The sequence below is a fragment of the Mastigoproctus giganteus genome, chromosome 2, assembly GCF_048544385.1.
Source record: "Mastigoproctus giganteus isolate SK-2022 chromosome 2, ASM4854438v1, whole genome shotgun sequence".
NCBI classification, from domain to species: domain Eukaryota; kingdom Metazoa; phylum Arthropoda; class Arachnida; order Uropygi; family Thelyphonidae; genus Mastigoproctus; species Mastigoproctus giganteus.
In genome coordinates this window covers 107,071,598-107,086,924 of record NC_143576.1, presented here as the reverse complement: position 1 = coordinate 107,086,924, position 15,327 = coordinate 107,071,598, and the positions used below count along the sequence as shown (strand labels likewise).

Here is a 15,327-nt window from a genome sequence, read left to right as displayed (position 1 = left end):
ATTCTCCAATGCATCACAGCCTAAAAAAATGTGCAACTTGGGAAACGTTTGCCGAACTATCTGGAACGGAACATGATATTGCCATGAGGGATGTCTTTGTGTGTGCGCGCGATGTAAGGAGTGTAAGGAAATCAGGCGACAACTCAGCGTTGTTATGGGCCTATATGAGAGTTTCAAGGACACGGTGGATGCCCTTGAAAGATCTAAATTGAGGGGCCCATCGGGCTCTCAGCTGCCCACATCAACGCCAGAGCTTGCACTTGGTTATCACGCAACACAGCGGCAACCCCCAAGGCAGATTGCGCTGGTCCCAAAGGAATTAGTAGTTATTGGTGACTCTATTGTCAGGGAAACGGGGAACATCCTTTGTAAAAAGGATAGGTGGAACAGGACCAGGGTATGTCTGCCAGGGGCAAAGGTTGATGACGTTGTAAAGCAGATATCATCTTTTAGGGGCACAAAAGGTGATATAGTTGTACACGTTGGCACTAATGATATTAAGAGTAGGAGACCGGCAGAATTGCTTAACAAGTACAGGTCAATGATGAAAAAAAGCCGTGAATTCGGGTCGAAGTTGAAAGTGTCTGCAATTCTGCCCAGACACGATAGGAGGGAGTATATGATGAGAGCCTTGTCGATCAATTCGGCCCTGTAAAGATTGTGCGAGGCTCAAGGGATAGAATTTTTTTCCGCCTGAACTGTACTTGTTAACAGGAGAAGCTGCTTCTACAGGGATGGGATACACTTAAATAGAAAGGGTGCAAGAATATTTGCTGATGCTATCGAGGCAGTGTTAGGTGGGTCGGAAAACTGATAGCTTGGGTGATACAAGGACTAATAGTTTAACAGTAGCCATAGGCAGAGGTGAAGGTGATTCTTGCACAACTTCTATTAGAATAAGTATCGACCTGGAGCGAGGGGTGTTGGGGTTTTCAGGGATGGATGGCAGTCATCGTGAAACAGGTGGGTATATGGGATGTGTAAGAGTAATTAAGAATAAGAATAGGTGCATGTATACTTGCATGTATACCAATGCTAGAAGTATAGTAAATAAATTTGATGGATTTGAAGTGTTGGTCAAGACATCAAAGGCGGATATTGTTGGGAAAGCAGAGACGTGGTGTCACACAGATATAAGGAATGCCGAACTGGAATTTGGGGAGTACAATGTGTACAGAAAGGTTAGACAGGATAGGAAGGGAGGAGGTGTTATGCTGTTAATAAAGAAAAACATAAAATCAAAAGAAGTGCATCCAGTTGATATAGATGAACAGTGCACTGTTGAGTCAGTTTGGTGTGACATAAGCACTGCAAAAGCAAAAATAAGAGTAGGAGTGTGTTATAGGCCTAATGACTTGAATGAGTACAATGAACAATTGTACAGAGAAATAGAGTGGGCTAGTAAATCGGACTGTCTTATAATGGGGGATTTTAACTTATCAGATATTGACTGGAACTTGTGGGTTGGTCACTCACACACTAGTCAGACTTTTGTGGATTTATTGGATGATTGTTTTCTGCAGCAGCATGTTCGAGAGGCAACCAGAGAAAGTAACACTCTTGATCTGGTTATCAGCAGTGATCATTCGTGTATTAAGAATTTGCAGATAAAGGAACCACTAGGTGGCAGTGATCACAGTGTGCTGAAGTGGGATTTATTCAAAGAGGTAACTACCGTCAGCGGTAAAGGAAAGGGTTTTTGCTTCCGTAAAGGGGAGTACAGTGGTCTCAGACAGTTTTTGGATTCTGTGCAGTGGGATCAACTGACGATGTTACAAACAGTAAATTCTAAGTGGGAAGCATTCAAAGAATTAATCATGGAAGCTACTAGACTTTATATACCGATTAAGAAATATCGTTCAAGGTTTAGGCCTAAATGGTTATCAAATGAACTAATGAGACTCGTGACAGAGAAGAAAAATGCATGGGATGCATATAAATTATCAGGTGACGCAGAAGCCTGTGGCAGATATAAGCTAGTCTGTAATCAGGTCACAAAGGAGGTTCGGCAGGCGAAGGCGGATTACGAGAAATCTTTGGCAAAAGATGCTAAGAAAAACAGCAAGGATTTCTTTACTTATATAAACTCTAAAAGGAAGGGGATGAATATGATTGGTCCACTTGACATCAATGGTTCGACTTGATGATCCTGCTCAGATAGCAAACAAACTGAATGAGTATTTTGCATCTACATTCACACGTGAGGAATTATTACAATTTGAAAATGGAAGAAGGTTATCAAATTGTAGCAGTGTGCTTAATGATTTTGTAATAACTGAGAGCAAAGTGGAGGAGAAATTGTTGAAGTTAAACATAAGAAAGGCACCTGGTGTGGATGGGATCTATCCAGTTATTTTAAAGGAGGCGGCAAAGCAACTAAGCAAACCCTTAGCCATAATTATGAGAGCATCCTTGGACTCAGGGGAGGTTCCCATGGACTGGAGATGTGCAAATGTGTCCCCAATTCACAAAGGTGGATCGAAGGGTGACACGAGTAATTACAGACCAGTTAGTTTAACTTAAGTTCCGGGTAAAATAATGGAGTCGCTGGTTAAAGATGCATTGCAGGATCATCTAGACAAGACTGCAGCAATAATTCAAACACAGCATGGGTTTGTTAAGGGAAAGTCTTGTCTGACAAATTTGATTGGTTATTATGATGTGGTCACAAAGGAACTGGATGCAAAAAATAATTTTGATATCATATACTTGGATTTCAGGAAAGCTTTTGACACTGTTGCGCATGGAAGACTACTGTACAAATTGGAGCAGAATGGTATTAAGGGTAAGTTGCTACAATGGATAAAAGGATGGTTAAGTGGGAGAAGACAGAGGGTGGTAATCAATGGGTGCTGCTCTTCGTGAACTAATGTTATTAGTGGAGTCCCACAGGGTTCGGTGTTGGGTCCACTGTTGTTTTGTATATTTATCAATGATATTGATGAAGGTATAACAGGCTTAATGTCGAAGTTTGCAGATGATACAAAGGTTGGCAGGGTTGTTAATGACAGTAATGGCAGTGTGCTACTGCAACAGGATCTAGATAATTTGGGCAGATGGGCTTAGAAGTGGCAACTGAAGTTTAACCTTGACAAATGCAAAGTACTACATATGGGTAGAAGTAACCCCAGAGGAATGTACCAACTGTGTGGTACTACACTTAGGGTGGTAGAAAATGAAAAAGACCTGGGAGTAATTGTGCAGGCAGATATGAAGTTTTTTGAGCAATGCAGTCAGGCTGCCAGGGCAGGTCATGGGGTTTTGTCAATGATATATAGGAATTTTGCTAGCGGGGAAAAGGAGGTGATTATCCCTCTGTATAAGGCAATGTTCAGGCCACGGCTTGAGTACTGCGTACAGGTCTGGAGGCCTCATTTTAGGAAGGATGTAGATTTACTTGAGCGTGTACAGAGAAGGGCAACAAGATTGGTGAGGGGAATGAAGGGATCCTCTTACCAAGAGAGGCTTAATTTCTGCAAATTGCAGTGGCTGGACACTAGGCACTTGCGCGGTGATCTGATTGAGGTATATAAGGCCTTGAATGGGTTGAGGACGCTGAATTCTGATGGGATCCTTCCACTTGTTCAGATTACGAACCTAAGGGGGCATAAATTCAAATTAAGAAAGGACAGATGTAGAATAGATGTGTGGAAATTTTCCTTTAGGCAGTGGGTGGTTAATTGCTGGAACAAACTTCCATCTGTCGTTGTGGAAGTTGATAGGTTGAATAAATTTAAGGAGGAACTGGACAGGCATTTGGAGGGAATGGTGTGATTTTTTTTTTTGGCTGATGCTGCATAAGCTGATACATTTGCTTTCTTGCATCACATGCTACTACTACTACAAGATTAGTGAATGGAACAAAGGGTTGCTCTTACGAAGAAAGGCTTAAGTTTTGCAAATTAGTCTGGAGACTAGGCATCGGAGAGGTGATCTGATAGAGGTGTATAAGGCTTTGAATGGCTTGAGCATGCTCAGTGCCGATGGGATTCTTCCTCTTGCTCAGAATAATCATCTGAGAGGGCATAAATTCAAATTGAGGAAGGATGGATGGCGGATAGATGTGCAGAAATTTGCCTTTAGCCAACGGGCAGTTGGTTTGTGGAGTAACTTCCATCACTTGTTGAAGTTGATAGCCTGAACAAATTTAAGGCTCAGCTGGACAGGTATTTCGAACGAACGGAGGGGTGAAATGGGAGTAATGGTTATTTATTTATTTTTTTTTTTTTGGCTGATGCTGAATAAGCTTGCTTTCTTGCATCATATGCCTCTACTAATGCTAATTCCCCACCCTTCTTTGAATGCTTCTGGTGGAGCAGATTTAACTTGCAGCTATAAAAATACCGCTTGCTATCTAAAAGGATCTGCTGAGTCCAGAAACAGTAGGCGCCTCCATAGCCAGGTGGGAAGGAGCAGCAGAAGGTTTGGTTTTTAGGAGCATTAGTTGCTAATGCTCCTAAAAACCAAATAACAACAACGACAACCAGAAACACTACCATTGTAGTGTCTCATCTTTTAAATGAATGACAGAATAACCTTTTGGCAATGCCACTCCTTTGAAAGTAATATAGTATTGGGGAAATGTGTTGTAGAGGCAGTCTGTTCTACAGTGAGCAGTAAGACCATTGCATTAATTAAACAGTTTAAATAATAGCAGCTACAAATACACAAAGGACAAAATAGTACTTTCCAACTTTGTATAGTTAATTTAAAAAATAAAGTGCCTCTATATCCATCCAGTTTTATGTATTTTTATTATTTTACTGAAATAATAGCTAGATGAAATATAAAATAAATAGCATTCAAAAAAACCACACACTAAAAATTTTGGTTTACTTAGAGAATTCATGAACATCATCTTGGGTGAGCATAACACTTGAAGAGAATTATTGTGGACTGAGCTTGACCACATATTTGTTTCTGGTTCTCTAAGGAAATTATTTGGCTGACAATGCAACCAAATCAGCAAAGACACTAAATAATCATTACCTGCTAGTTCCCTTGTAGAGACTACTGGCAAGTAATATGAAAGAAGCATTTCCAGTGACAAGATTCATGACAGCATGTACAGGTTACAAACAAACTATACCATTTAAGCCCGTAATCTAACTATAGCACAGAATCATAAAGAGGAAGTTCTTGTTTGGCATCTAGAAATGGTCATCACAAACATCTTTTCTGCAGAATGACGCTGATCTTGCTTTGTGTGTTGTTAACTGTTAGGCACATTTTTATTAAATTTTAGAATTTTAGTCATGCATGATGTTTGTTTTAGTAAATTTAACCACCTGATTGAGCTTCGTAAACTCAGTTGGATTTTATCTGACAGAGACTGTTTCTAAAATTTTTACTACGTCTTTTTACTCTTGGAGTTGGTGCACAAAGTCCGTAGACAAATTTGTCAATGCAGCATAAAAAAAATCATTCAATCAGTCCAGTAGTTAACTATGTTGAGTCAGTATATGGTGTGATGTAAGCATTTAGAAAACAAAGTTGAGAGTAAATAAAGTATATTATAGACGTTTTGACTATGATGAGTACAATGAACATCTGTGCAGATGTTCATTGGGCCAGAAAATTAAAGATTGACTGGCATTTGAGGATTGACCATTCACCTAATAGCAAGACATTACTGGATTTTCTGGATGATGTACTTTCTACATTAACATGTTGTAGATGTTGCAAAGGAAAGGAAAGGAATATTCTGAATCTGGTTATCAGTGAGGACTGATCATATATTAAGAATCTTCAAACAAGCACACAGTGCCAATCACAGTGTATTACACATGGGATCTATTCAAAGCAATTACTATTCTTAGAGGAAAGAATTCCCCCCCTTTTCTTTTGACAATAAATTTTTTACAATAAACATACATAAGCAGAGCTATGGTACACACTTTGCAAGATTGAAATCATTCTTATCCACACACACACAAAAAAAAAAAAAAAAAAAAATGCATGACCCATTGTTGCAGTGTTAAATAAGGCGCAGTGAAGTAGTCCCTCCTTCGTTGATTGGACCAGTCATAAACAGAAACTTGTTAATTTTGTTAGAAGCCCATATTCACAGAGAAGTTGTTTATGCATTTCTCCATTGTGGGCTTCTAATAAATGATTACTGCATTAAATTATAGTCTAATAACCTTAGAATCTTAACTTAAAAAAAAAAAAAAAAAAGCATGCTGTAAATATGTCTTTGTACTCATCTCTCATTGTTCTGTAATAATTTTATTGACTGACTAGGGCAGATGATGTTTTGGCTTGTACAGCAGACTCTCGATTAACCGGGATCGGATTAACCGGGAAGCGGATTAACCAGGACATTGGTTAATCAAGACTCCAAATTAAAAAAAAAATCAACCAGAAATCAAAAAAAAATTCAAGTAATAACTAGAATAGGTATAAACAGATGTTATGCAAGTCGTAAATAAGCGACAAGTGGCATTATAAGTCGTCATTGGGAGATTAGTGTACCTATTATCTTGCAATCCCCGCTGTCTCCACACCCACCGCTCATAAACCAAATGTTTAGTTTGTTTTAGTGCATCGTGTTGTGTTCCGTTGCAGCACAAAAGGACAAATTTTGTTTCGTTATTTATGGCAGGGATGTCGGAATTTTTTTTTTTTTTTTTTTTTTTTTTTTTTTTTCATTTAGAAATCGCAAAATTTATGGGTAAATGCAAAAGAGTTGAGCTTTCAGTTAAATAAAAACTTGGAATTATTCAAAAGTTTGAAAACTTTGATCTATTAAATCTCTAAGGAATCATTATAATAGAGATGTATCAAAATGGCCAAACATTAACAAGTATCGCACGGAATTCAGATTTATCAATAATAATATAGTAGCAATATGTTATTAGTCATTCCCGAGTTACGTAAAACTCGACAAAGTAAGAAGTCCTGGAACGTATCTCTTACATTTGTTGGGGACTTTTGTATTTTTGGATTAACCGGGAAATCGATTATCCGGGATTTGTTTTTTACCATCTATCCCGGAAAATCGAGAGTCTACTTTATTTTTAAGACTTTTGAATTAATTAGCAACTCAAAATTCATTTGTTTGTCAATTATTATTTTTTTAAGCCCTTCTTTTCCTAAGCCAAAGCTAAATTGTGAAAACCCAGGAGAGTATTTATTTGCTACAAAAGGTGAAGATGGCAGTGAAAGTATTGCCAGTGGTAGCACAGGTTTTGGAAGTTTACCTCGAAAAACACCTGGAGGTCTTGTTTCAGGTAGGTAATTTTAAAAGAAAGTGTTGGTGGAATTTAGATTTCTGTGATTGGGCATAGTTAATGTAATCTTTTGCAATCTGAAAGTCTTGTTTCATATTGCCATTTGCTTGACAAATGGCAAAAGTGATATAAACAATTTAACTATTTGACACTCACTTGAACAATATCAGGTCTTTGTGTTATATTCTTTCTTCCATAGAGTTCTTTTTCAGATATAACCATTCTCTGTGCTACGCTCATTCAGGCTATAATTGTCTTTATCAATTACAGTAATACCTCGAAGTTACGCGATAGGTGGGTCCAACGAAAATCGCGTAAGTCGAATTCGCGTAAGTCGGGGTACAACTTTGCATATAAATACATATAAATTTTGCTTAATTGGGACCAAGGACTAACAAAAACACTAGTTTAGAAGAAAAATATTAATAAAATTGCAGTTCTTTATACATATTAATACAAAATATGTATTAAAAAACAAATGACTTACGTTAAAAAGTTATTTCGATGTCGATGGATCTAACAAATTCGTCTGACGACACAGCGCGTTCTTTTTTTCACGCAGAATTTCTTCGTAGGCAGCTAATAATTTTTTTATTCCTTGCTTTGTAGCTATAACGCGTTCTTCGTTGGAGTCTATGTTTTCTAATATTTTTAAGTCCTTTACAATTGAGCCCTTTTCAATTTTCAACCTCTCAAGTTTGCAATTGTCATGTGCTTTTCGCCGTTGCTTCATTTAGGCCTGTAGCACGTGCAATATCACATGGTCTTTCATTTCGCTCAAAGCGTTTCACAATTTCATATTTTTTCTCTTTCGACAGAGGCGGACTGGCCATAAGCCTTACCGGGGAAACCCCGGTGGGCCAGTGTGATTTTGGCCATAAACCATAGTATGAGGCCACTATAAATTTTCCCGGGTAAGAATTTTTGATCCAGTCTGCCTCTGTTTATCGATAATTGCTTTTCTTTTTCTCTCTGAATCTGCAGTGTCTTCACCAGGACGCTTCCTTTTCACACCTTTTAATTAAGTATTTTACTCATTTTTAGGGAATAAAGCACAATTACAAAACGAGGAGGCACGCTTGATACGCATAAACAAAGCTGTGCGCATGTAGCAACTGAATAAACAACACCATAAAGGCAGAGATACACTATTAACACCTCACATTTCTAGGGGTTATGGTTACTACCATAAAACAATAAAAATCCAGTTGCATTTCTGCTAGTGAAATCTGTTATAAACTGGTAGTAAACTCGATCTAATTGCATTTGCGATTATACCGATAGCTGGAATTGTGTTGGTTTTTACGTTATTATGGTGAAATGTGTTTCCCCTTCACTGATATAAAAAACATAAAAGCAGCAAAGTTGAATTTTGTTCATCTTTCGCTCTCATTCTCCGCCGTCGCACCGTATATCGATAACATATGAAAAACGACCTTGAAGATAGTGGGCGGCAGCGTTGCCAAACGAAAAAATCAAGAACCGCGTAACTCCGAGTTCGCGTAAGTCGGGGTAGCGTAAGTCGGGGTATTACTGTATTATATTTACTTAGCAATTTCATTGGAATATTTTTATCATGACTTGTCTATATGTGTCAACCGAATTCCTATTGGCTCGATTTTCATAAAATGTTATACTTGGGTCCTTTAGAAAGAATATTTTGTCATCCCAAATTTAATTAAAATTGCACCAATAAAAATTCGCACAAATTCCCCCCCCTTAAAAATTTAGATTATGTTTATATACATAAATGTAATTATGCTTCCGATGTTTCAGAAAGAAAAGCCGGGATCAATACCAAATTTTTCACTAATGTTCTTTTCATCCTTCAGAAAGGGTATCAGAATTTTTCTGAAAAAGTATCAGTTCTGATTAGTTAAGCATAATTTGAAGGAAAAGTGGAATCAGCATCCAGTTTCTTTGTTTTATTGCTCCATGGGAAACTTCTAGGACTAGGGTGCCTCCATAGCCAGGTGGGCAGGAGCAGCAGTGCGTAGCACATGCTTCTTGATTAGACCGGGGTTCAAGCCCGTGACCACCAAATATGGAGGATGCGAAAAGGTCAGGGAATGACCACCGCATATCCCCGGTGGTCATTCCCTGACCACAATATGGCCTTAGTTGTTAATGCTCCTAAAAACCAAATAACAACAACATCTAGGACTAGCTGTAATTCTAAAAACCTCTTAGTTCATATCCCCCCTTCCACCATAGAAATCTACGCGCGCGTGCACACACACACACAAAAATGCTTTGGACATTGCTCAAGAAGAAAAGCCTTCTTGAGGACTGACCAAATTTTCAGTGCATGTTTTGCTAGTCTCTGTGGAAATTTTATATATATGATTCCATAGCCCTTTACTATTTCTTTCTTTACTCATGGATATTTCTGTAGGGGTTATGGGGAAGAAATAGAGATAATTTGGAACAGTAACTCCAGCCCTTTTAATATTAGGACTTGTGATATATTCTTTGATTCCATTGTACCAACATGTTGATAGGTTAATCTATTCTTCCCCTACAAAAAAAAAATACTGTATGAATCTCAACTCATTGTCATCCATTATGGAATGAGCTTTGACAAACACATTTTTGAGTATAGTGCAAAAAATTTTTAACTCATAAGGTATGTTATTTGATAATCAGACACCTGAAATGTAATGCAATGCATACTCTACCTAACCTGTTAAAATTACATGTTTTGTACTTTTGGCAATGTACTGTAATCAAAAATAAATTTAAAATGATTTACAGCATAAAATTAATTTTTATTTATTTTTATTTATTTTTTTTTTCTTTAAAATTTTTGAACCTAAATCTGATAACCTTGGACTTGATCCTTGCTGGATCTTTGAATTTTCTAATTTCAGGTTGTCATATTATAATTATTTTTAAAAAATAAATTAAAAAAAGAGTATGTAATACACAGTACAGTATATACACAGAAAGGAAGAAAGTTTAATATAGTTGCTTCAGTGAAATTCACACTGTTGGCCTTTGACAATAGAACTATTTGCACAAAATATAATGAATTGTATATGTTTTCAAAGGTGGCAATCCTCTAGCTACTAGGTGGCATATCAGCAAATACAAAGGGTCGGAAGCTTTGTGAGTGCTGGTATTAGCCATGTGGTGCAATAAAGCCCAGGTTTTTGCTGCACCAGCCAAAAACAAATAAAATAAACTATGTACTTGACTCCCTCTTTCATGGCCTTATACACCTCAGTCAAGTCTCCTCTCATTTAAGAATTGCAAGAACAGTCAAGAAACCTACATACATCCAGGTGATCAAAAGCATCAATAATGAGGAATGAAGACAAATCACCCTATTTAATGGCCCCATCAAAATCAGTATTAAGGGTGGGAGTGGAGGTACAACGTTCGGATGTTACTTCCACAGTCTGCTCTTTGCTGATGATTTAGTACATATCTCCCACAATCCTCAGAAACTTGAAATGGAGGTCCAGCACTTTTATCAATAATGTCAAAAGATAGGTCTGTCAGTACCCCCAAACAAAACCACTTGGATAAAAGATGGCTTGGCATTGATCATCTTATGAAATTAAACAGTGAGGATATAGGTCAAAAGCTACAAATATCCTAGACCAGACATTGTAGATGGATACTGACATCAAATAAGAAATTTTAAAATGGAAAAGAATGACATTAATACCCTTTAATCATATCAAGAGCATAATTTCTAACAACATTAGATTATCTGTTTTTACATTTTGAGATTTAGAATACTACAAAGGAGGAGGAGAGAAGCCTTTTTCTTCTATCGTTGCTGGTGATTAATCGTGGGTGTATGGTATATCCTGAAAAAAAAAAAAAAAAAGGCCAGTTCAGCCCTCTTGGTGAAAGACTCAGTTTTCTCCATTCCATGTAGCTCGCTTTCAGTGTTTATTCATGGTTGTACCCTGAATATTGTAATAACGGAAGAAATTTCAGAACTAATTTCCATGAGTGGTACTACAATTGGAAAAGAAATTTCTGAAGAAGAAATGATATACTGAAAAAAAAATCATCTTAAATAAATGTTGTTGGAAAGTACCTAATAGTGCTCCTGCTATGGCTGGCTCTAAAAACTGTTGACTCCCACAATACTTCTTGGTGAATTATGCAATGAAAATTAACATTTTCATTGCAAAATTCACCAAATATTGTGCATGAAAAGAATAACGTTGAACCATGTTTTAAAATGTGTTGTATCATTTGTGAATTTTATCCTGCCTGAGGATGGATCATTACCAGTTTTATTCTTTTTTTTTGCTAATGTGGAGGTGAGTATAAGAGTTTGCTATACTGTGCCAAAATTTATTGACTTTCATGTTACAAGGTGCTGAAAAGTTTTCATAATTTGAAAGTTAAATTGTTATATTTTTGGAGAAGAAATGACAAGGTGTGGCCAGCATAAAAAAGTATTAAATGTTGGAAAGATTTGGCCTTTTTCATTGACATTAAGAAATACTTGAATTAAACTTCCAGCTTCAATAAAAAAAAACAAGCTCAATCAAAAAATAATTGTTAATAAAAAATAAAACAGGTGCAGGTATACTTGCGTGTACACCAATTCTAGGAGTTTAGTAAATAAATTTGATGAATTTGAGGTATTGCTCAAAACATCAAAGGCAGATATTGTTGGGATATCAGAGACATGGTGTCACACAGATATAAGGGATGCAGAATTGCAATTTGGGGAGTACAACGTCTACAGAAAGGATAGACAGGATAGGAAGGGGGGAGGGGTTATGCTATTAGTTAAGAAACACATAAAAACCAAGGAAGTGAAGCCAGTCGACATCGCTGGACAGTGCAGTGTTGAGTCAGTTTGGTGTGACATAAGCATTGGGAGATCAAAATTGAGTGTAGGAGTGTGCTATAGGCCAAATGACTCTGATGAGTATAATAAGGAACTGTACAGGGAAATAGAGTGGGCCAGTAAATCAGACAGTCTTATAATGGGAGATTTTAATTTCCCAGATATTGACTGGAATTTGGGGGCTGGTTACTCACACACTAGCAGGGCTTTTGTGGATTTATTGGATGATTGTTTTCTACATCAGCATGTTCAGGAGGCAACTAGAGGGAGTAATACTCTTGATTTGATTATCAGCAGTGATTCTTCATGCATTAAGAATCTGCAGATAAATGAACCACTAGGTGGCAGTGATCACAGTGTGTTGAAGTGGGATTTACTCAAAGAGGTAACTACCATTAGGGGTAAAGGGAAGGGTTATTGCTTCCGTAAAGGCAACTACGATGGACTGAGACAGTATTTAAATTCTATACAGTGGGACCAACTGATGATGTTACCAACAGCAAATTCAAAATGGGAAGCATTCAAAGAACTTATCTTGGAAGCTACTAGGCTTTACATACCAACTAAGTAATATTGTTCAATGTTTAGGCCAAAATGGATGTCAGATGAACTAATGAGGCATATGGCAGAGAAGAAAAATGCATGGGATACTTACAAATTAACACATGACACAGAAGCCTATGATAGATACAAGTTGATATGCAACCAAGTTACAAAGGAGGTTAGGCAGGCGAAGGCAGATTACGAGAAATCCTTGGCAAGGGATGCAAAGAAAAACAGCAAAGAGTTCTTTACTTATGTAAACTCTAGAAGGAAGGGGATGAATCAGATTGGTCCACTTGATATTGATGGGTCACGTGTTGATGATCCTGCTCAGGTAGCTAACAAACTAAATGAATATTTTGCATCGACATTCACACATGAGGAGTTATTCAGCAAGGGGAATGCCAGAGGTGTATTCAACTCTAGCAGTAAGTACAGAATCTTGAAATAACTGGGAGTAAAGTGGAGGAGAAATTGTTGAAGATAAACACAAGAAAGGCACCCGGGGTGGATGGGATCTATCCAGTTATATTAAAGGAGGCAGCAAAGGAAGTAAGCAAACCCTTAGCCATAATTATGAGAGTTTCCTTGGACTCAGGGGAAGTACCCATAGACTGGAAATGTGCAAATGTGACCCCAATTCACAAAGGAGGATCAAAGGCTGACACAAGTAATTATAGACCTGTGAGCTTAACTTCTGTTCCAGGAAAATTAATGGAGGCACTGGTTAAAGAAGCACTGCAGGATCATTTAGACAAGACTTCAGTTATAGCTCAGACACAGCATGGTTTTGTTAAGGAGAAGTCTTGCCTGACCAACTTGATTGGATACTATGATGCAGTCACAAAAGAACTGGATGCAGGGAATAACTGATATTATATACTTGGATCTTAGAAAGGCTTTTGATACTGTTGCACATGGAAGACTGCTACACAAATTGGAGCAGTGTGACATTGGAGGCAAATTGCTGCTATGGATAAAGGGGTGGTTGAGGGGGAGAAGACAGAGTGGTAATCAATGGACACTGCTCATCGTGGACTAATGTTATTAGTGGAGTCCCTCAGGGCTCAGTGTTTGGTCCATTATTGTTTTCTGTATTTATAAATGATATTGATGATGGTATATCAAGCTTAATGTCCAAGTTTGCAGATGATACAAAGGTTGGCAGGGTTATCAAGGACACTACTGACACTATGCTGCTGCAACAGGATCTGGAAAGGTTGAGCAGATGGGCTGAGAGGTGGCAAATGAAGTTTAACATTGACAAATGTAAAGTACTACACATGGGAAACAGCAACCCCAGAGCAACGTATCAGCTCTGTGGTACTACACTGACAGTGGTAGAGAATGAAAGGGACTTGGGGGTGGTTGTGCAGGCAGATATGAAGTTCTCTGAGCAGTGCAGACGGGCTGCAAGAGTAGCTCATGGAGTATTGTCAATGATATACAGGAATTTTTCTAGCAGGGATAAGGAGGTTATTATTCCATTGTATAAGGCAATGGTCAGGCCACACCTAGAGTACTGTATACAGGTCTGGTGGCCTCATTTCAAGAAGGATGTAGAGCTGCTGGAACGAGTACAGAGAAGGGCAACAAGATTAGTGAATGGAACAAAGGGGTGCTCTTACGAAGAAAGGCTTAAGTTTTGCAAATTACAGTGTCTGGAGACTAGGCACCAGCGAGGTGATCTGATAGAGGTGTATAAAGCCTTGAATGGTTTAAGCATGCTCAATGCTGATGGGATTCTTCCTCTAGCTCAGAAAAATCACCTGAGAGGGCATAAATTCAAATTGAGGAAAGACAGATGTAGGATAGACGTGCGGAAATTTGCCATTAGCCAGCGGGTGGTTGGTTGGTTGGTTGGTGGAACAGACTTCCATCCCTTGTGGTGGAGGTTGATAGTCTAAATAAGTTTAAGGCTCAGCTGGACAGGTATTTTGAACGAACAGAGGGGTGAAGTGGAAGTGGGGTTTTTTTTTTTTTTTGGCTGATGTTGCATAAGCTTGCTTTCTTGCATCAAATGCCTCTACTAATGCTAAAATGCTAATGCTAAAAACAATTGCATAATAATTTGGTTAGTTTTAAAACTTTCAAGTTTGCATGAGTTGCGCCCAAACTCAATTGTTATTAAAATAATATTGCATCACTGAGAATTGAGGTTGAACATATTGAATTACAGCCACTCCCCGACTTATGTAAGGGTTGCGTTCCGCAGAACTCTATGTAAGTTGGAATTTCCCTAAATGCTCATGCTGCACTCACAAATTTGATTGAAGCAAAAAAATATGTTCAACGAACATGTAAATAGAATTATTTATTCAATTTTTTAATCTCATGCGCAGAAAAATTACAAAAGTGTTCAAAATTATAAAAATTTCAAAATTATAAAATTACAAAAAGAGAGAGGAGACAGTCATAATGTCAGCAAGTTTTACCTTTCGAGCATCGTTGCCAGAATTAACTCTCTAGCTGATAAGCACGCCACTGCAGAAGTTGAGGGCTGTGGAGATTTAGAAGTGGAATTTTTTCCAACACATTGCAAAATTTCTCACCAGTGCCGATTCTCTGCAGAATCGGCACTGGTGGTTTCACCACATACTTTTAATATTTTGGAAACCAGTGCGATGCTTGAGCCTATTTAACCACCCGTTACTTGCCACGAACTTGGCTTGGGGTTTGCTGTACTTATCCTTTAATATCTTCATAAATAATATTTGCTTTTGCTTGAAT

At 37.9% G+C, this 15,327-nt stretch overlaps 1 protein-coding gene across 1 annotated transcript in view; it reads left to right on the top strand.

Annotated features, from left to right (window-relative positions):
- LOC150089484 (EEIG family member 2) overlaps positions 1-15,327 on the top strand; it is a 140,105-nt gene that overhangs the window by 51,846 nt on the left and 72,932 nt on the right. The window contains exon 4 of the mRNA XM_090368617.1: positions 7,084-7,232. Coding sequence (XP_090224743.1) covers positions 7,084-7,232 — 149 coding nt within the window. The remainder of the gene's footprint in view (positions 1-7,083; positions 7,233-15,327) is intronic.